This window comes from Rhipicephalus sanguineus, chromosome 4 (genome assembly GCF_013339695.2).
Source record: "Rhipicephalus sanguineus isolate Rsan-2018 chromosome 4, BIME_Rsan_1.4, whole genome shotgun sequence".
In the NCBI taxonomy this organism is placed as follows: Eukaryota; Metazoa; Arthropoda; class Arachnida; order Ixodida; family Ixodidae; genus Rhipicephalus; species Rhipicephalus sanguineus.
Window position 1 is genome coordinate 103,801,996 of NC_051179.1, and position 22,824 is coordinate 103,824,819.

At 46.4% G+C, this 22,824-nt stretch overlaps 1 protein-coding gene across 1 annotated transcript; it reads right to left on the minus strand.

Annotated features, from left to right (window-relative positions):
* Positions 1-20,282: 20,282 nt before the first annotated feature.
* LOC119391455 (uncharacterized protein K02A2.6-like) lies at positions 20,283-21,860 on the minus strand. The gene has a single exon (XM_037659135.1). It carries the CDS (start codon positions 21,858-21,860, stop codon positions 20,283-20,285), a length of 1,578 nt encoding a protein of 525 aa, XP_037515063.1.
* Between the last annotated feature and the right edge of the window lie 964 nt (positions 21,861-22,824).

Sequence of the window (22,824 nt, forward strand, 5' to 3'; positions counted from 1 at the left end):
ACGTACAGTCGCGAGCAAAATAACTGAGAACGCTGAAGTTACCTTCAAGTGTTCATATTAGTTAAGCGCAGTAAGTACATATGTGTTTGTGACTCTAGATGCTGAAGCAGGAAAGTACCTCGTGCAGATCAATACGTCATATTCTTACCCGCACATCACCAGTAATGGTGACTTAAACACAGACTCGGCGTTCCCTTTTACATTGCTGACAAATGAACCTGGCCGGCAACGTCTCCAGCTTTTGTGTGTTATCGGGCTAAACCGGCTAAACGAAACGTTCGTACGTGCATGCACAGGCATGTATCTGTTATCGTTTGAAATACTGCGCCATTTTCGGGGCCTCCGTATGCCAGACGGTGTAGGCGTGTTTTATTTTTATAGTTGCATTCTCAAAACTACCGTAATGTGTCTCCTGGCCAGTGCTCGTCTGTCGTGCCCTTAACGCGTATGTCGTTAGAATAATGTCGCAATGTACAGGGTGTCCTAAATATCACGCAGCACGGTTTCAAAAAAAGAGGTATCGTTATGCGAAGCACAGCTAGTGAACATTGTTCCCAGTATACTGTAGTAGCCACTAGTAATTGTTTCGTTAATGAGGTTTAGTTAATTAGTCCTAATTATGTTTCTAACTTGACAAATACTCACCTAATCAATAAAGTGTCTAAGATGCATATGTAGGCATGCTCAAATGACATCTAATTGAGCTATTTTCAGCAACGTACTAATTACGTGCTCATTTTTTCCGGCTGATAGAGAAAGAAATACAAAAAATAACACGTGACTATGCTCCCACCCGCAAAAGGTGGGCGCGTAGTCTTGACTTGCGACCTCACAGTGATCCTGTTTGAGGGCGCTCCTTCCTGATGCACGCTGCAGTCTAGTCCCGTGGCATTTTTCAGACTTCCCGGGCTTGTTTTTCTAGTTAGAAATATAATTAGGACTAGTTAACTAAACCCCATTAACGAAACAATTCCTCTTTTTTTTTATCCATGCTGCGTCATATTTGGGGCACCCTGTATATACTCCGCTGGAGCAACAGTATTGCTTCCCGTGGCAATCAGGGTCGGCGATTTCGCAGGGACCGTGCGTATCATTGCGTCACCCCAAGTTCTGCTTCTCTGAATATTGATGTTTAAAAACGTATTGGCTATACACACGTACTATATAGCCAGTGTTTTTTTAACTATACATATGCTGATTCATGTTTATAAAGTGACTGTTATTGTGGGAAAGTACCTTTCTGCAAAGACATTGCCCGGGGAGGAGAAGGTTTCCCCTAATAACGTGACTTTCAGAGCAAGAATTTAGTATACATATGCTGATTCATGTTTATAAAGTGACTTTTATTGTGGGAAAGTACCTTTCTGCAAAGACATTGCCCGGGGAGGAGAAGGTTTCCCCTAATAACGTGACTTTCAGAGCAAGAATTTAGAAAAAAAAAGTTTGTGAACTGGCGTTCTTTTTTAGGCCCTTCAGGCTAATAGCCTCAACGGCATATTACGACGCAATTTGGAAGCACTCGGTGCTGACTTATACAACAAGTCATGACATGAACAGGAAGTTATCGGTCATGAATTACAAATGTATTGCCCAAAGTGTGCCAGCCTATCCTTATTATTTTGTGAATTTCCTTTGCATGAGTAGGTTCCCCTATTAGTAATCGACCAAAACGTAGATGCTCTTGTACAGATTCTATGGTCCGGTTGCCAGTCCTGCACTTTCGTTCTGTCGCCGGCTCACCGAACCGTTCCGAACGCAAACACCGATGGTCATTGAGACAACCAATGATCAGTGAGAGCTTCGCTATGGATAGTAAGGAATGGAAAACGTAGCCAACAGCGGCAGTGTCAAGCGGGATGACGAAATTGAGCAATTTTCAAGCATAAACTGCAGCGAGCTCCCAATGGACGTAATAACTTCGAGACAGGCCCGTAGCCAGGAATGTATTCCTGGGGGGAGGGGGGGGGGGGCGCCCACTTGCTGAAACCTTGACTATTTGAGAAAAACACCTATTTTTATTCTTTATTTTCGGTAAAACACTCTCTCCATCAACATTTCGCGGGGGGGGCTAGCCCCCGCCTCTGGCTACGGGCCTGCTTCGAGAAATGCCATAGTCCTGCAGAGAACATAAAATAGACCTAAAATTATATCACCGCTTCTTACTTTTTTTTCGATATCGGTAGTCGGCCTCCGCTTTAGCTTAATGGTTATGTGTATTACCTCAGCGAATTGCTGATCTATTAGAGACGTGAGTTGAGCTAGTTGGTGCGTGTTAACTGCAGACATGACTGAATAGCGCAATAAAAAACACAGACAAGGTAGAGACGACGCTCCGTCCTGTCTGTCGTCTCTACCGTGGCTGTGCTTTTTATTGCGTTATTCAGTCATGTCTGCAGTTGATGCTGACCTATATGTGGCGAGATGTAATTCTGTCGCGGTGGTCGCGTTTTGATGAGAGCTAATTGAAATGCACTCGCACACTAAGATTTGAGTGTATACGTAAAAAAACCCACAAGAGACAGAGTTAATCCGAAGTACACATTACTTCGACGTGCCTCGTATAATCCCATTGCATTATTTTTACGGAAAAGAAAGAGGGATTATCCAATTGCTTCAGTGTACTATTGCGAGTTCCTTGGCAACAAAACATTTTGTGCTTCCTGTTTAAAAAGTAATTAAACAAGAACAATGACAATGGTAGTAGCAGCAGCAGCCTTGTTTTAGTGTTCTTTTTGCTTGTTCTTTTCGTGTTGCCTTCGTGCCACCCTCTCTCTGCTGTTCACTCGGTAATTTCTGCATTAACCTTACAAGACAACATTTTCCTTGAAGCAGTAGGGGGTGCGTTTATCTTCACCGCATCCTTTTTGTTCTCTCCGTGTCGTTTAGATGTTTAACACCACACCACCGTAATTACAGCACTATGCAGAATTTATATGCAAATTAGCAGACAATGCGAAGAGGCCGACCGGACGCAATAGGCGCCTGACAACGATGCAACACAGCGTTGGCCTCGTTCAAGGAGGCGATGGTGAACGAAACGAAGGTGGAAACAGTGAGCGGAAAGAATGAAGGCAACGGTCGGTGCCCTTCGCCCGTGCACACGTTCGCAGTGGTCGAGGCCGATGCTGACGACGGCACTCTCGGACGTAAACATGCGCGAGAGCATATGCGCGGTCGCGAACGTATGCCCGGCTTCGACGTGACCCCTGGTGTGACCCCGCCGTGTTCGCGTAACCGGTCGCCGTGCACAATACTTGCGATCGTGACGGCGTCTGGCGGCGTTGCACCTCATTGCCGGCATCGGACAAGCAGGTTCGACAATGAAACCGAAGGCTTTATTGTGCGGAGCAGTACCGCCCGCCGAGAAGCCCTTACGCGACCACTCGCTTGTATACTCATCGTATTTCCATGTCCATTGCATGGACGAAGGGCTCTCTGTAACAGCGATCTCCAGTGAAACCCTAACCTTGGGCTGCAGCCTATTCGCGGCTGAAAGCTTTCCTTCGACTCTCGTCATCTCGCAATACAATTGCAGCGGCACAATTAAGTAGGAGGAAGGACACGGCAACGAAGACCTGAAGCAACGAGCGCTGGTCTAGGCGATTGAATATCATATTGCCCAATAACCGGCAATATATTTGCGTCTAATGTAGGAGCGCCGAGCGCGAAAGTAATTAGAAACATAAGGATAGAAGTGTTGCTGTTCGGGCGAGTTCGTGTTTCGTAACTGCAGCATGCATTCGTCGTGATCATCATTGTCAGCCTGTTTTAGTCCGCTGAAGGACGAAGGCCTCTTCCAATGATCTACAGTTTCCCCTATCCTGTGCGAGCTGATTCCATTTACTCCCGGAGAACTTCTTAATTTCGTCCCTCCGTCTAACCCTCTGCCTTCCTCGACTGCGTTTCCCATCCCTTGGTAACTATTCTGTCGCTCTTACTGTCCACCGGTTGTCTGTTCTGCGCATTACGTGGCCATCCCAGGTCAGTTTCCTTCGCTTGATGCCAACTAGGACATTTGCAACCCCTGCTTGTTCCCTGGCCTATTCTGCAGTCCTCCGACCTCTTAATGTTACTTCTATGATATTACGTTCCACTGCACGCTGTGTGGTCCTCGACTTTTTGTCTGGTTGTTCCTCCATGTTTGAGCCCCATATGCTAGAACTGTTCGCGCGACACATATGAAAGAACCACGACACACACGAAGCCCCGCCACAGTGGTCTAGTGCTTATGGTGCTCGACCGCATTTTCGATGTAGACGAAAATGCTTGAGGCCTGTATACTTAGATTTATGTGCACGTTAATGAACTCCAGGTGGTCGAAATTTCCGCAGCCCTCCACTACGGCGTCCCTCATAATCATATCGTAGTTTTCGGACGTTAAACCCCAACAATTATTATGATCACGACACACACGAAGAAAAAGGTAGAATATGAGAATCATTTTGAAGGGAATGAAATAAACATCTGGAAGTTTAGCCCTTACCTCTCTCTTCGTGTGTGTCGTGGTGCTCTTCTTAAACATGCCGCGCTAATACACGCTGCAGACATAAGGACAGGCACAGCATGGTATCTCTAAAAGACCGAAAGATGGAGGTGAATGGTCAAGTGTATATGATTTGCGGCATAAAGGCGCCAGCAAAAGTAGCATGTAAATCAGCATAAACCTGAGTAATTCCAAGTCCCACCCGTGGAAGCGAAATAATAACCGCAACAGGCGGAAACTCCCTGAACGAGCACTATCCAAGACGCGCATGGCTTTGTACGACGATTGCAATATGCGCAAGTGTTATCCGTGCTAACTATGATGAGTGTCAGAAATACATTTTCGCATATTGCCATGTTAAGACTGAATATACAAATCTTCGTCTTCTCTTTCCTTCTTGCATGTATACTTGTGCTGCGTCTTCGATTTGTTACCTAGTGTGGGCATGGGGCCCAAAATGCCGGCGTTAATTACCTTCCTACGCGCAGAATTTTTCGACCGACAATCACCTACTGAGAAGTGCAATACATCTACAGAGAAGGCAAAGAAGGTGACTTTCGCCTTCGAGTCGAGTTAGGCGAATGGATAAGGGACCCTGTGGGTTTTTAGTCTGTGTTCCTCAACATGGCTAGTGCAACATGGCTACGCAACAGCCATGAGCGGAACGCGTCGCTACCAGACAAAAAATTAACATGGTACAAGCCCGAGATACAATTTCTCTGTATCAGTGAAAGCAAACGAGGGAGTGCTAACGTAACCATGCTCTAACAAAAAGAAAAAAAATCTGCTTTGCGCATGGCTGTTGTGGTTCTGTGCGACCGTGTATATACAGGGAAACTTTCTGAAAAGAAATTAACTACTGCAAGGAAGCGCTCTCACTTTTACGCCGCCGCTGTTGCTGCGGCGATCATGCGGTGCTCGGCTGCTGATTCGGAAGATGCGGGTCCGATCCCCGCCGCAGCGGTCATGTTTAAATGGAGGCAAAATGCTAGAGGCCCGTGTACCATGCGGTGTCAGGGCACGTTGAAGAACCTCAGGTGATGAAAATTTTCCGCAGCCCTCTACTACGGCGTGACTCATAGCCTTATCGTGGTTTTGGGACCTGAAACCTTAAAGGGATGCTGAACAAAAAATTGGCCGCGTGTCTGCGTGCTTCGCTGCAAATGTCGTCGAAAGACGATAGTCTTCTGCCGGCCGTACTACATCAGTGCTCCTCCTCTATGTTGAATCGCAGCATCCGGCTCCTAGTGTCGCATTTGCAGCGCAGCCAAACAACACTAGCATTTTCAGCTTAGCGCGAGAAAGAATAGGGTTTTTAGAATTACGTATCTATGTATTAGAATTTCTAGTAAAGGAACGCACCACCTAATACTTACGTATTGATGTTGCGCCTCAGGTATGCGTAACATTTGCTTTTTGATCGACAATGTTCACAAGTATGAACGGCGATACCAGTGCAAGATGGCTGGGCGTTCAGAAAGTGGTTAAACATTGGCCGGGTCGCTGAATCGGGTGACAGACAGACAGACAGACCGAAATTTCTGCGTCTAAGCACAGAACACTTATACTACCATTTACAGAAGGGAAACTGTACCTTTGACAGTGCAACGGAAATAAGGGTAGCGGTGGCGTTGTGAACTAAAGTATCCGACCAAGAGATGGCGCTGCGAAAACTATCATCATCATTGCGCCGGGGCAATATGGCTGCCGCATTGCTGGCGGGTGCGGGCGGTCGCGGTGCGCGCCCGCTCGTTCTGGTCGTTTATTCACTGCTGTCCGGGGGTTGTATTCGCGCGCGCGGCAGCCTATCGTTACTACAAATATTTTCGTTACGTCGCCAGGTGACCGAACGGCCTCAACTGGCAAAAAACACGCCAAGCAAGTAAGCTTACATTGTTTATTGGCAATCGTGAATGTGGCAGTATACATGTAAACAAGCAGCACTGTCAGTTACAGAGTTGAACAATACATACAAGAAACAGAAATATCCATCTGCTTAATAAAATTGCCAGCTGAAACTGAGCAACTCTATGTCTCTTGGCTCGTTCAGCATACCTCTTATAGTACGCAGAACGAAGCGTCAGACGATATTATTTACGATGGGTGACCCTTGCACAGTACTTGCGTACAGTGCTGCCCGTCCTCTTTCTCACTTACACATGCGCGTTTGACGATTTGAGCGGTAATAAACAAACAGCATCAAAGCTCGCAAAAGATGCAGTGTCAGTAAGATTAGCTTCAGCCCGACGTACTATTTTGACAACACATTGGCCAGAGCCACTCGGCGCTGAAAAAAAAAGTGAAACCACACTGTCGTGCTAGCTATTCCTGTACATAACATGTTCTCGTTATTGTGCTCAATATCCTTGTGTTCGTGCCTGCGCGCCGATCTTTTTACGATGAATTCCGACCATTTAGCTCAACTTTCAGTTCAGCTAAGCTCGTGTGTTCTGGGAAAACACCATTTACGGTATCACGTTGAAAAGGAAACTTGGTTCATGTTTCAAAAGAGGTTGCAGTGACAAACACTTCAGTTGAGTAAATGTTTGCGAATAAGGAAAGCCTTAGGCTGAATCCAACATTTCAGCAAGTGAACATTCCTGTAAAGGTTGTCACGGAAGACAAGTTTCGAGAAGTGAGCTACCCTTGCTCGCCCACTGTTTATCAACTGACGTATGTGATAGGGGATGCCTGCGCGTGTTTCTGAAAGCACTTATTTATAAATAAAAAGGAATGATGTACCAGTGGACAGCACCGACAATAGACTGCACATGATGTGTGCGCGCACAATAGAGACATTTGGAACAGTAGTGTACTAGACAGCTAGGAAGTGCTGGAAGTAATAGTAGCAATGTTGGAAAAATAGGCAGTGAGTGATCATTTCTGTCAAATGTGTATAATTAGCTTTTTTGTTTAATTGCTATGTTTCGCACTGAAAAATAAATAAATTAGTCCATTTTTTCTGGTGCAAAGGGTGCATAGCCGTGAAAGACACTGCTTAAACGATGGACGATTGCAGAAGCTGAATTTACATTTCCATTCTTCACTACCTCCTAATTGTCTGCCTCACTCTTAACACGGGTGTCACACAAAACTAATAAAGCGGCAATAGGGACTAGATGGCACGTCTTCATGCTTGTGATGCGCTGCAGGTAGACACGGACCAGAAAAACGAGAACAGCACAAGGTGTTGCGCATCACCCTGTCTTGTTCTCGTTTTTTCTGGTCCGTGTCTACCTGCAGCACATCACAAGCATGAACACAAAACTAGCCTTTTTTGGATATATAGCTCACGCCAATATCAAAGAAATAGCAGTTATTACACATTCAAATATTTAACATGCACAAACACTGGCCAACTTTATTGAACTCTGATTGTATCTATTGAGTGCACTCATTTATTTTTCTGTTAAAAATAAACATACTTTTAAAAACTCCGTGTCATGTGTCAGGTCTGTTATCTAGAACAAATATTATTTGCTACTTGTCTGTGGTTCCACTTCACATACAAAACAAATTGCTTGCACAAATGCAACGGTGCTGTACCCTCTTTTCTGGATGTGTCTGTTTACATATCATCCCATTAATGTATCGGCAAAGTTCATTGAATAAAACTAAAGACTAAATTTTTAAATGCTTTACAAATTCAACAGCCTGTTTCATAGAACACTGCCCAAAATGTCCTTATGCACATGCTTCCATTCTCCTACTCCCATCATCAAACGTTATTATTTATTCCAGAGTAGCGACCCGGCAACTATTCTCCAGGTGACCACTACACGAAATGCCTTGTTTAATGAAGGCACGAGTGTTAGCACACAGTTTTCTATTTTAGAACCTTCACAATGTCCTTCCCTACAAGCAATCGGTACACATAACTCTTTTCAGCACTACTGTAGCTTTCCCTGCCATTGCTTTGCAACAGCCTCCACAATTGCAGCAAACTATATTCACTGGGAAAAACAAGTGCTGCTAAATAGCACTACTACTGGCCCACTTGCTACCAAGTTACATGTGATACTCTATGCAAAGTTTCACACGTAGATTAAAGTACAGTATGTGCACCCCATCACATGCACTATCCAAGAAATTTGAAGCCAGCACATTTCCTCTAAACCGAATAATTCATGAAGCAAGAAGCAATAATTTGTGGACCCAATTTTGTACTGCTTCAACATACCGTACACTATCACTGCTTTTCAGTATACGGCTTGCATTTGTCTGCCTGGTAAACTTTGGTAGTGGATAGGCGACTCTTGAGCTTCTTACGACTTGGTGTGGGTAGCTTGGAAACCAATGATCTCTCTTTTGTCCAGTTTTCTGAGAAGAAAAAAAATTGAGTCATGAGAAAAAGCAAGAAAGAAATGATGAAAGAAAAAAAATTGGTTCAATAAGTAAAGTGTCCACAACCATACCTTGTGAGGATTTGGGACGACGAATTTACTTTCAGTAGTGGAAAATCCTCTGCTGACTTGAGGTAGGTTCAGAGATAAAGCATCCGAGCGTGTGCTGATATGAGCAGTTTCTTGGAGGCTGTGGTTGGATTGGAAGAGGAAAAAATAATGATTACTATGGTAGAAGCGTGAATGGATTGCGATTCATGTCTGAGAAGAATGTATATGAGAGCACTGCATGAGAAAAATAGTGTGCACATAACATTGCTTTGTTTGTGAATTTGTTTTAGTGGTGACCTTCAGTGGACCGTGTCTGACCAAGCCTCAATTAGAGGATACTAAGTTAGTTAATTTCCCAACTCTATAAACTACATGGTATGTGCAAATGTAATATGTATGATTGTAAACTTACGAAAATGTATAAATGCATATACATACTATAAGTTCACTTGGCTCTACCATGCATTGGACTTATGAGCATTTATCTCAGAAGACTAATTTGTGCAGAAATAGGTAAAAGTTATGCTGTGATCTGTGTTACAAAGTTTAGCAGTAAAGATATTTTTTGCAAAAGTGAGAACGAAGTAAATAATCTTAGAAAATGTCATTGTAGTCCACAAGCGGTGCATCCGATCAGCTGGACGAGTCGTAAAACCTTTTGAAATGACAAAAACCGTAGCGCATGCAAAAAAAAAAGCTATGTTCAAATGCAAAGCAGTTAATTTTCACTCACCGGTGCGCAAACCCACATGGTGCATGGTTATTCCGTTTTCGTAGGTAGTCTCCGAGCTCTTTGCTGGCATTGAATTTTCACGCTGGCAGCCGGTGAAGCGCCGCAGCTGACGTGATTCACAGGCTTTAGACACGTTCGCTTTGTGGCAGCGGCATGTAAAACTTGGCGCACAAACTCGCATTGCTATATCAAAACTGATTTAAAACGGAGCTGCGTAACGCCGATCAAAGCAAACGACCGCGGGACCGCGGTACAATTTGAATGAAATAACCGACCGAAGCGCAATCGATGCCAATGGGCTGCTGCTTTTCGAGCGTCAATGTAATCTCAATACTTGTCCTCAAACAATCAAGCTCTTGTATTAACTCTAGAAGTAACATAAAAACTAGTCCCTACTAGCTATATGCAAAATGACACGGTAACTAAGCTTTCAGCAATGTTCTGATACATTCTGAAATAAAATTTTTGGCCGCGTTGAGCGCCCCTAACACGGAAAATGCGAACTAACTTATCCGACCGCTAAAAGAGGAGTCAGTAGCTCCACTCTCCGCGCATATCGATGGAACTCGCCGCGGTTGATTTTTTCGCCCTCTGCGGCGATCGCTGGAACTTGAGACTTTCCGGGGCCTGGTCTAAGTTCCCCAAGAAAGACTATCATCTTTAAAATTGGGAAAACTGACGAAAACATCGAAATTCTCATCTGTCCTCTCTGACGTGTTCTCGCGCTGTCACTAAATCTGAAGCTCGTTGGAACAACACGCCCATTCCTACACCCTTCATGACCGCATCGCGGTTTTGGGCATGTGCCCAAACTTGCCAGCACAAGGTGCGCGTTCTTTACAACACATTCCCCATCAGTGTGCTCGTTACCATGTATTGCTGTACGCACGTCAAGCAAGTTTCCAATTGCTACTAATGTCTTCACAGGGATCAAAAAGAGTTGTCACCGACAAAAACTTTGAAAATCATGTTCACGCTTTGTATGTCGCGCTGCACACGATACACCAGAGTCAGGCGAGCTCATTCCATTTGCTATAAAAGCGCGATGTTCTGTGACCGCTCTGTGGGCGCAATATTACCGCGGCACATATGGTGCATCCTGCCGATACTGCGACGCTCCAATCCGCAATGTCCAGCGAAACAACTGATCTGTACTTCCCCAGGTCTGCATTTAAGCCGTCTTCGCCACCTCTGTGCACCAGGCCTCAGGCTTGGCCGACCACCCGACCTTGATCGCAGGATTCACCGAACGCTTCACTGCCCACTGTTAGACTTCATAGATGAAGCAAATTTGCATGTGTATTCATGAAAGCATGCAGTACTATGCCTAAAGGCAAGCTTTCGACGTTATAGAAGGCTCATAGGGTCACTTATACACTCACTTATGATGATGCGAAGGCGAAAGCCGTCTTTATTTTCTTCTCAGTCCATGTATTGGTGCTGCCCCGCCACCCTTCGAAAGCTTTCTGCGCCTAACGTGGTTTCGCACTGCCTCCAAGATTGGAGGCACCTCAACTCGTTTTGCGTTGCCTCTGTGATTGGACCGACCACCTTTGACGAAGCTGCCATGCCATACGATGACGTCATCACGTGACGATACGTCATTATGAACGTCATTATGACATCATGAATTTTGGCGATCTTTGACGTCATCGTGACATCATATTGTGACGTCACACGTGATGATCTTTTGCATCACTCGTCCCCGACGCCGGCAGCCAAATTTTGCGTTTGATGAGGCATATAGGGCTTTCGCCTTAAAAATGGTGCGAGGCTAGTAACGCGTGTGGTAATCGATTCCTTCAACGCCCGCGGCGTTGCTCCCCGCTACGCCCGCTTTGGTTGAGATCGCCCCTCGGTGCTGTTTCTGAGGTGTAGCACATGTATGTTGCTACTACGCAACCTTGAACACCTTTTGAATACATTGCGCGCAAACGTCGGTGCACTTTAAAATCAACTATATTAAATCATTTCTTGCGCTAGTGATCTTATGACTATATTTCAAGGATTCTTGGTCTATATACCCTCATTTATCGTGCAGTTACTTCTACTAAACATAAATTATTAACAGCGAAGCTGCTTGTAATCGAAGCGAAGTAACTTGTACTCCGTCGTGCAAAACTCCACAGGTGGGTACGCGCCACATGAACAGGGCAAGCACCACTGCCGATTACCGCAGGCGCGAGCGTTAAACGAAAATTCAGCTCCGAGAAGCGGTCACGCGAAACACGTGAAAGACAGCGAGAGAGAGAAAGAAAGAGAAAATTGATAGGAATAAGGACAAAAAAAAAAGATAGAAAGACAAAGAAAGCCATAAAAAGTTAGAAAGACAGAGAAAAACGTTGAAAGAGACAGAAAGAAGCAGACACGAAAGAGAGATATAAAACAGAGGGCAAGGCAGAAAGAGAAAGCCAGAAATAAAGAGAAACAAAGAAAGAGAGAAAAAGGAGAAGAGAGAGAGAAAGATACGGAAAGCGATAAAAAAAACATAGAACAAGACAGAAATGGAAAGAAAGAGAAATAAGGATATAAAGAGCGAGAGAGGAATAAATAGACACAGAGGGAAAGAAAGAAATTGAAAGGAACAGGTACAAAAGAGACACGAGAAACAGAGAGAAAGAGAAAGAAAGAAAGAAAGAAAGAAAGAAAGAAAGAAAGAAAGAAAGAAAGAAAGAAAGAAAGAAAGAAAGAAAGAAAGAAAGAAAGAAAGAAAGAAAGAAAGAGAAACAAGGAAGGTCACCAATCTCCGCTCTTCCTTCAAGCTTTGTACCGCTAGTGCAAAACTGCTTCACTTTTTTATTGTTTTTATGACAAGTAGTGAGCAGCTTGTTCGCAGAGACGCAGCGTTACAATCCAAACGTACCGGCGACACTGTCGCGTAAGCTTCGGCATCTTTAATTGCGTGCACCGAAATGTGTACGAAATATGACAAGATGCGTTAAAACCGCAGCGTCGCCGCACTGCTACGTTAGTGCGTGTACTTGTCGGCATAAAAATGAAGGGAAAAAGTGATGCTTCGCTTTCTTTTTATAGAACCTAACAGTGGATGCTTGCCACAAAAACAAAAAAAAACAAAAAAAAGATGGGCCTGCTACGCAAAAGCGGTGGGAAGACTCGGGAATTCAGCGGAGCTGGTGGCGTTGCCCCCTTCTTTCCCTCCTCCTCGCCCTAACTTCTCTTTTCCACCCCTTGCTATACTATACTGTACAAGACTATGCTATGTTTTGCCCTCTCACCTCCTCCTCGTCATCACTTCCCTTTCCCACCCCTTGCCATACTATACTACACTATACATGGCTATGCTTGCTCTCTTTTTTTTTCTATCTCTTTTTTGTGTCTGTTTCTTTCTGTCGCTTTCTCTGCCAGCGTATTTCTGTCTGTCTTTATATATTTTACTCTCTTTCTTCTTTTTTTTCTTTTTCGTTGTCTTTCTATCTCTCTATCTCTCTTTCTGTTCTCATTTCTCTCGCCTTCTATCTTCTTCGATCTTTATTCCCTTTCTTTCGCCATATTTCTCCGTCTTTCTATCTATTTCTTTCTCTCTCTCGGGACAGTAGGAGAGGAGAACGAGGGGGAAGCGTAGGAGAGGAGAGGGCGATACATATCACGTACTGTCGCAGCGCATTGTCTTTAGGGAGCCTTCATGTGTGCACGCCCCCTCCGTTTTCAAGACTGGTTACACACTACTACGGGACGAACGGGTGCCGCTATAAGGAACTTCGCCCCTAAAACATCCCTGGCTGTTGCCCCTTAACACATCATGCGCACAACGAATATTAAGTCACATTGCCGCACGTGCTGACCAAAAACTCGTATTCCTTATCCCAAAGCTTTATCGATGGCTGGCTAACGCATCTTTCGTAGCTTCTTCTGGAAGGCCTCGATAATTTCTCGGGCAAGCTGCTTTTCGTGCCTGGAAAGAACCATGGTGTCAGTAAAGTGCGCGGTACACCCGCACTCCCGACAATGATCTGCTAAATGAGAATGGGTCTCTTGTGTTAATGAACACTTGTGTTCCCCCAAACGAACATTCACGCACCTTCCACTCTGTCCTATGTAAGATCTACCGCACAACAACGGGATCTGATACGCGACTACTACATCGCAGTCAACAAACTTGGACATGTGTTTAGTACTGTTATGTTGGGGGCTCGGAGCCCCACAGCACAGGAACCACACGAGACAGCGGCTGGCAGGAGACTGTTTTATTGCTTTCTTTTAGAAGCGGACGAGAGGAGGCAGAGGAAGTTACAGCGAGGCATGGAGGAAGGAAAAACTAAGGAGATGCCCTATCGTATCCCAATGCATTGCGAAAAGTGTGGCGGAAGTGACGTCAGATTTATGGGGCAAACAAACCGGTATGGGGCAAACAAAACAGCAGACGCCCCGCGGCGTGCTCTCCGCGGTGGTTCGCTTCTGTTCGAATCTGTAGTCCCGGCGTAAACTTAGCGCGTATTGTGCGGTTCGCACGCAGTAAAATGTTGCAAGCAGACGTTTACCAGGCTGTTCGTGCGTGGCAGGCCCGAGCGCTGCGTGCTGACATTCTTCGTGGAGCGTTTTTGTGCAACAGTACAGAAAGTACCGGTACGTGCCGTATTCAAAAACATTCAGCCCCTGCCTCATCGTATTCGAACTCACCTAGCTGTGACTTACGCGTTGTGCTGGGCGTTAGGCCTTTCTTTTCCTTTCTCGTAGCCCGATTTCCAGATCTATTGCCCGATTAGCGGTTGTTTGTTCGTGTATATGGAGTAAGCGTAGTAGCTATTCGGCGCAACGCCAACCTATAGTTGACGTAACTTCACGTCGAAAAGAGGACACCGCTGTATTGTACCCACGAAACACAAAACCTCTAAAAAACTTCTTGAAACGACTAAAAAGGTATGCAGACATCTAGGTATATTATGCAACGTTGAATAAAGGTTTTTCACAAGAAGTTTTTTAGAAGACGTTGAAAAAACGTTTTTTACAAGAAGTCTTTTTAAAACGTTTAGTAAACATTTTTTTCTAGAGCTTTTGCTTTTAAAATGCGCACATATAATATTGGTCACCTGAATCGCATGCGCAATAAAAAGAAAGGGTAGCGCGTTTATATTGCTCCCCATTTTAACATGTGAAGATCGGTAAACCAAATTTTCCTATCTTTTATCCCACCATGCACGTGACGGACACAAAATCATTCGCCGAACATCGATGACCATCGCTTAATTGATGAAATAAAATGTGATACAATGTATGGGGACCGAGAGTGCCCCCGGGCCCGTCGAGCGTCATCTCCAGCTAGTTCGTTCTGCTGGCCCCGCTAGACTCGAACTGCCGGGAACCGCCGCGAAGCGGCATCATGGTGGAGGAGCAAATCCGCGCCGGGCGCTCGCCGGGCCTTGTTCACGCAGCGCGCAGACCATAGCCGCGCTCCCAGCGAGGGTGGAAGAAAAGCGTCTTTTCCTCTCCTCAACCTCGCCTCCTCCTCCCGGCACTCCCGCCGCCGAGAGTCGGAACATGGCCTCCGAGATGGCGGGCGCGCCCACCATCTCGGAGGCCATAGTCGAGACATCATGTCGCCACTCATGGTCGCCACACACTTCGTCATTTTACGTCATCGTGTCGTGCCCTCTCATTGGCCGCCCGTGACGCCGCTCTGGCGCCCTCGCTCCCTCCACCGAAGCCGCCAAGAACTGCGCAGTATAGTCAGGCCTCGGAAAGTCTCAAGTTCCAGCCATCGCCGAAGGGGGGCGAAAAAATCGACCCCGTCGCAGCTAACAAACAAACCATAGTGGCTCCGTTCAAATCTGCCCTCGGCAACGCCAAAAAATCCGCCAGAGGCGCCGTAATAAAAGCAATATTTAAGAGAAATACAGCTATCATTGCCGCATAAAAGTGCTTTTTCTTGTGTAACTGAAAGTAATGTTTGAATGATGAGTAAATTTGTTGTTCAGTGATTGAAAACATCTCTGCCTTGTCGCTCACCGCTGACGGCCAGCGCGCGGTAGCGAGCAAGCGAACCGTCGCTGTGACCAGTGACGAAGCGCAAAAAGTGCGCCGCTGCGTCTCGGGTGCCGCAGATAACGCGCAGAATATGCGCAGTTATCGTCCGATGGTTGGCAGCTGGTTTGTTGATCCCCGTTTTCTTGCGAATTCTATCGTTAATGTTGTCTAAAATACGCATGAAAGTTTTTTAATTCACCGATGTAATCATATTGCAATTATGGTGGGCAGTCGGTGTGCTACAGTATGGTGCCGCAGGAGCTGCGATACCAGCGAAGGCGTCAGTTTCCACAGGTTTCTCGACGATGGCAGGTACACGTACTTTCAAGCTCAGCGTTTTTCTTTCTGCTTTGCGACCTCGTTAGCATGTCACACTTCACTGTTCTTGCTTTTGAGTTTATGCTAACACGTGTGGACAAAGCTGCTATTTCACTTGTACTTGCAAGTCTGGTGGGCTCAAATGAACGAGTGAATTATGCGATGGCATGAGCACGACTTGGCCAGACTGTTGTTGAAGCCTACTTTCCAGCGGCGATGTCACAATAAAAGAATGACCGGTATAGAAAATCGTTTCTCCCTTCTCTGTATTTCTGCACTTCTTTGAGGCCTTGCATATATCCCATTTATGGGTTGTTTCATCGGTATCACGTGTTAAAATGCTCATGTTTTCTGCCATTCTGTAGGCATCCACTATAATGTGATTTCTTTGCGTGAACCTGCTTGGTATTCTCAGCCTGACCGCAATACGTTGTAATAACAATAAACCCGGGGTCTTCAGGCGTACTCGTTGAAAGCAAGTACTAAAAACTGTAGCAAAAAAAAAATGCTGATGTTATACGCCTGTCCTACAATACAAGTTGGTTATTGTGAGCGCTAGCTGACGGTGGAAACGGGCAACAAACGTCATCTAATTTGTTTTGTCTCTTTGAAGTACCGCGAAGGCTAGTCGTTTACGAGCTCACGATGTCTGAACAAGGGCCTTTTACCGCTTGCTCACTGTCAATAAAGATTATCGTTTCTTCTACTCACTCGTGAATTGTTCTTACTGGTGCCAGTTGCCAATGTATGCCTTTCGGTTCCATGTAACCATGGGCGTCCGGAGGGGGGTGCAAGGGGGGGCGGCTGCCCCCCCCCCCTGGAATTTCGGATAATATCTTTCTATGCAGTAGCAATACGCTGCACACGTTCGTTAGCACACAAAAGGTCCGCATATCCGTGTGAAACGGCCTTCAGGTTTGCCAGCCAACTTTGCACGTTATTACATATTATTGACTAACCTTGCCGGTCAAGTCCCAATGGTGAATCCCCCCCCCCCCCCAATGGATGCACCCCCCTGGAAAAATTTCTGCGGACGCCCTTGCATGTAACCTTCGTACGCACAGGTACTGCGTTCCGAAGGGCGCTTTGGCATGCTGCTCGGCGCATCGACGCGCTCAAAACAAGCGGGCGAAAGATAACGAGACCTCCGTAGCCTTACAAGAGTCCCGGCCTCTTTCGTCCACTTCTGTTTAAAAAGGATAGAATAAAAAACCAGCCGAGGCACCCGCGTATGCGCATACGCACCAGGTACGGAATAAAAAAGGCAGCCATTTGCTTTTTTTACCTAAATAAACAATAAATTTTGTTTTCCGCTTCCTGTTTACGCAGCGCCATCTCTTGGGTGCCTTCGGTAGTTCCATGCGCTACCGCTGCTTATCTTTCGTACCGTTGTCAAGGCTACAGTTTCCCTTCTCTAAACTGGTTCTTTATTCTATGGTATAGTTTCAAGCGTTTGAAGTTGAATGTCCTTTCTCCGTCTTTTCGGAATGTGTCTCATGTTCGTCCTGCTATTTTTTCGTGTCAAATCTCCAGGACCTCATTGTCTTCCAGACACCTAACAGACGTAAGTGTCATTTTTAGCTTTCCGCGCGACAGGGTCTGCCGTGGAAAGAAAAAAGAAAGCTATCGACTTGATGCTGCAGTTGAGCCGCTTTTTCGCCAGACCGCCTCGGTGCAAAATAATGAAAGTAACGTTTCAACACAAAACTCACTGCTGAAAGCGTAGATAATGCCTGCCTGGCTACCATCTGTGTTGAGGGTAATGAATGTGAAAGCGCGTCACCTGAACGAATTATACATGAGAGCGCCAGCTCATGCCCGTGTTCAAGGAACTTTGCTGTGAGACCTGTAGAAGGATGTGCAGAAGGCGTCAGAACATATGCTTCGAAAATGTTCCTTTTTGTCATAATTTCTGAAAGACATGGGGTAAGTGGCACGCGCATGCTTGGCTGACTTCATTGTGTCATTAGCGTGCAGGATGAAAATAAAATTCTGAGTATTGCCAAAACCACGACACGATTGTGATGCACGCCGTTGTGGAGGAACTCGTCGATTTTGCTTACACGGGATTCTGAAACCTACCTAAATTTAAGCGCATTCTGTGGGCAATATCAACTGTTCAACTGCACTTTCCTTTGGCTGTTACAAGTTTTCTACTGTTAACTAGGTTTTGCTGTTGTGCTTATTGTGTGTGTTTGTGGTTGAAATTTCCCAAGTATCTTATTTTCTGTACCATACGTGACCTCAACCCACTTGGTAAAAATTTTTAGCGCATAAGCAACACAAAGTCGAAAAAAGAGACAGCCTTCCGATTTTTGTTGTGCTGATACATGTCTGATTGATTGAGACACATTGTACTTTACTGTGCCTTTTGCGTGCAGGTTCTTGAGTCATCAAGTCATCAATTCCATTGCTCCAGCTTATGTCAAGTGACCAACATATTGTTTGGAATTCCTGCAATATAGATTATGCATGACCAGCAACATTTGTTAGCATTTCGCATTTACTTTTGGAAGCGCGGTATAACGCATTCCATAAAACATGTAATAAAAATGGGCTGACATCAAAATGTTTAGATGTGTTGAGCACAATGAATTAAGGCAATGTCATGCATGAATAAACAGGACTAACTAATTCTTTGGCTAGAAGAACACCAATTTTGCTGAGATAAAATATTCTTGAACACAGGGTGTCGCTTGAGCCGTTTCGACAAGCGGACTTTTCTTCAAGGCTGGAACTTGAAGACAAGTTATTTTGTCAAAATGTTGGCACCAGCAACACGCTAGTCAATTCGTTGTATCATACCAGTGTTTTGCAATCACTTTTAGCTGTTCACTGTCAAGTGTAATAGGTACATGGATGCCTGCACAATATGGCATCAGGTTTATTTATGGAGCTACTCTAGCGTGCAGAATTATAATTAAAAAAAAGGCAGAAGTTCAGGGGAAGATGTAAGCTTAAGGAGATGAGAAATTCTTTGACAGGGTGTGTCGCTGGAGTCGGTTCTTCGACAAGCAAACTTGTCTTCTTCAAAGCTGTGAATTGACAAGTCCACTTGTCGAAATGGTTCCAGCGACACCCCGTGTGCAATAATTTCTTTTCTCTTCGAGCTTCCATCTTCCCCTGAACTTCTGCCTTTTTTTAATTATCAATCCTGCTGGCTAGAGTAGCTCCAGAAATTAATGTGAAGCCATGTTACACAGGCATCCCTTTACCTATTACGCTTGACAGTGAACAGCTAAAACGTGATTGCAAAAGGCTGGCATGATGCAACGAATTGACTAGGGCAAGCTCCTCAACAAGCTGGTTTGCATGAAAAATAAATGTCTAAAAAAGCCCTTAAAAAGATCTAGCAAGAAGTTTTTTAGAATTCTTGCAAGCAGTTTTCTAGACTTCTAATAACGTGGCGTTAGCACAGCTACAGGAAGTTTCCAAGCTGCTTACGTCTAAATAACATCTCAACTAAACTTCTAATATACTTTTGGAGTTTCCTTTCTAGATGTTTAGTAGAAGTTTTCAAGCTTTTCTTGTGTTTCGTGGGTATACGCGACCGTGCATGTAAAGTTTGTAATTCCAGTGCGCACACAACACAAGCACGCAGCGAGCGCACACCGCACAATACATACATCACGTAGTCCGATAACAACAACAAAAGTTTATTGCCCTCTCGTTTGAACGACACAGCCTCTAAAACGTACGATGCCTTCAACGCATGGTATGTACGGCGTGTTACACGCCAAAAACAAGATTTCACGTGTGTTCCGAGTTGACAGAATGCGTAACAAGCAACAGAGCGCACATCCGAAAGCTTCGCACGCAAATACCACGCCTTAGTGATCAGTAATGAAGCGAACGTATACGTACACATGAAAAGTGACACCCGGTACTGTCCGCAGTGCACGCGATTTGCACAGGGTATACGCAACAGCTGGGCATTGCGTAGCTTTCCCAAAGAACACACACAAAGAGCAGCAAGCGTGAATCGACTACACCGCTTGCACGGCGAAAAAAAAAAAGGCTGCAAAGATTCGCGATGCGCGCATGCGCTTGCAAACGTCCCGACGGAAATCGCGAAATGTTTCGCTGCGCCTTCGCTAGGAGGCGATGCGGGTGTTTGCGATGTGGAGGCTTCACGAATGTGACGTCAGGGCCTCTCCTTAGTATTCCTTCCTCCATGCTCCTTAGTATTCCTTCCTCCATGCAGCGAGGTACAGCGAGGGTAGAAGAGTAACACGATATGCAGGAGCTGGGGACGAGAGTCCAAGGAAGGCGCCGTGCGCGTGCGCGCGTCGGGCAGCACCAGCAAACGAGGCACAACATCTGGAGTGGCCGTGTGTCGGTTGCCGTGCGCGTACACGACATCCCTTACCCCTTAGACGGGGTCACCGTATCGGTCAGGTGGACGCCGATCACGTTGGGGCCTCGGCGCAGTTTGGTGCTGCGCGGACCCGCTGGATTGGTCATCGCAAGCTTGCGTCGCACAAGTGTCCAGCCTGGCCTCAGCTTCCCTATGTTCGGAGTCGGGCGTTGTGGGCAGATCATGCGGCGGCGGTGCTGCCGCTGGGAGCGAGATCACGTACGGAGCCGGCACTGTGTCTTGTTGATCACTTGCTATTGGTCCGTTCGTTTGATCGTTCCGCGGCGAATCTTCTGTCGGGTAGGCCTCTGCACCTGGCTTTATGTGATCAAGGTGCCGAAGAACCGTTCCGCTTCTTGACTTGACTAGCCAAGATCGATGTCCGAGTCTCTTTAACACGGTTCCGCCAACCCAAGCAGGATTCCCTGCAAAGTTGCGGAAAAAGACCGATTGCCCGATGGCTACCTTTCTTGGCAATTTAGTAACGCTGTGGTCAGTGGTCACCCTCTCAGCTGGTCGCGGCTGAATGCGTGTCAGTGCCGTTGAGAGCTCGCGGCCGAACATGAGTGCAGCTGGCGTTTTGCCTGTCGTTACTGAAAGGGTGGTGTGCTGTTTCAGCTGAAAACGAGCCAGCCTGCACGCAAATGTACCTGACTGATCCTTTGCAAGTGCCTGTTTCGTTTCATACACCATTCTTTCGGCTTGCCCATTCGTGGCCGGATGATAGGGTGCACTTGTGATGTGCGTCACCCGATTCTTCTCCAGAAATTCTTCCATTTCCGCAGAAACAAAGGACGGGCCGTTATCCGTGACGACCCTTTCGGGAATACCGAAAGTTGCGAACAGGTTTCGCAGTTCCTCGATCAGTGTCGACGACTGTATGTTCCGCATGGTGCGCACTTCGAGCCACTTGCTGTATGCGTCGACTACAATTAGGAGCATCCTTCCCTCCACAGGCCCAGCGAAGTCAGCGTGGATTGTGTGCCATGGTGTTGTCGCACGTTTCCACTCGGGAGCTGGTGCTTTAGTTGGCGTTTTCTGGTGCTGGCAGCAAGTTGCACAACTTTTGACCACCCGCTCTATGTCGTTGTCGACACCGGGCCACCAAAAATAGCCTCGAGCGCACGCCTTCATAGCTACCACGTCCCTGTGACCTGCATGCGCTAAGTAGAGCATGTCTTTCCTTGCTTCCTCTGGAACGACCAGTCTGGCACCCCGGATGACGCAGCCCTCCTGTAGCGAAAGCTCGTGTCCAAGCTTTGTGAGCGCCGAAAATTCCTGCTTGGGCAAACGGCGTAATTCTCCGTTTGAGATGGCTGTCATCACGCGGGATAACAGTGGGTCACTCCGGGTGAGCTCAGCCAGTTGACGCGGTGACAGCTCGAAACGTGGCGCGGACGCAAGCATAAGCGCATCTCCCGGGGAGCATGGCTCATCCACCTGCGCGGGCAGTGGCAGCCTGCTGAGCGCGTCAGCATTTTGGTGCAGACGTCCAAGCCTGTACACCAAGTCGTAGTCGTATGTGGCCAATTTGAGGCACCATCGAGTCATCCTCGGTGACAGTATCTGGGGGATTTGCTTCTTTTCCCCCATGATGCCTATTAGCGGTTGGTGATCCGTTAATACGGTCACGTGCCGGCAGCGACATATTGGTGAAAGTGGCTGACGCCATAAACTACCGCAAGGCTCTCTTTATCAAGCTGCGAGTAGTTTTTCTCCGCGGTTCCCAAAGTTCGTGACGCGAATGCAATGAAAGCCTCTCGGCCGAACGCATCCTGTTGAGCGAGAATTGCGCCGATGCCGCATGGTGACGCATCCACGGACAGAATGAGAGGCCTTTTTTCGTCATAATGCGCAAGGACTGTCGAAGACCGAATCATCTTCTTAAGCATCTCGAACGCATCCTGGTGTTTTTTCTCCCACTTCCAGGGCGTGTTCTTCTCGAGAAGCCCATACAACTCTGCAGCTGCTGTCGCTCTGTTCTCCAAAAAACGATCGTAAAAGGCGAGAAGCCCTAAGAAAGCCTGCAGAGAGGTCTTGTCAGTCGGTTGTGGCGCCTCGAGAATTGCCTTTACCTCACTTATAAAATTCCACTCCTCGTCGCCAGTGTTATGTTGGGGGCTCAGAGCCCCGCAGCACAGGACCCACACGAGACAGCGGCTGGCAGGATACTGTTTTATTGCTTTCTTTCAGAAGCGGACAAGAGGAGGCAGAGGAAGTTACAGCGAGGGTAGAAGAGTAACACGATATGCAGGAGCTGGGGACGGGAGTCCAAGGAAGGCGCCGTGCGCGTGCGCGCGTCGGGCAGCACCAGCAAACGAGGCACAACATCCGAGAAACCGTTGCTTGATTTCAGCTCTAGCCATTCCACTAGAGCTGAAATCAAGCAAAGGTTTCTCGGTTCTTGGGAAGTATCGCCAACAAGCATGAGTCGGTAAAAATTTCATTTTCAGGTCTAGAAACTGAATAGACTCTTCTTTCATCAGTTCAACCGTAAATTTAAGCGCAAGCCCACGTTTCTTAAAAAGCTTCAATAAAACGTCCTGTTGGGCGAGTT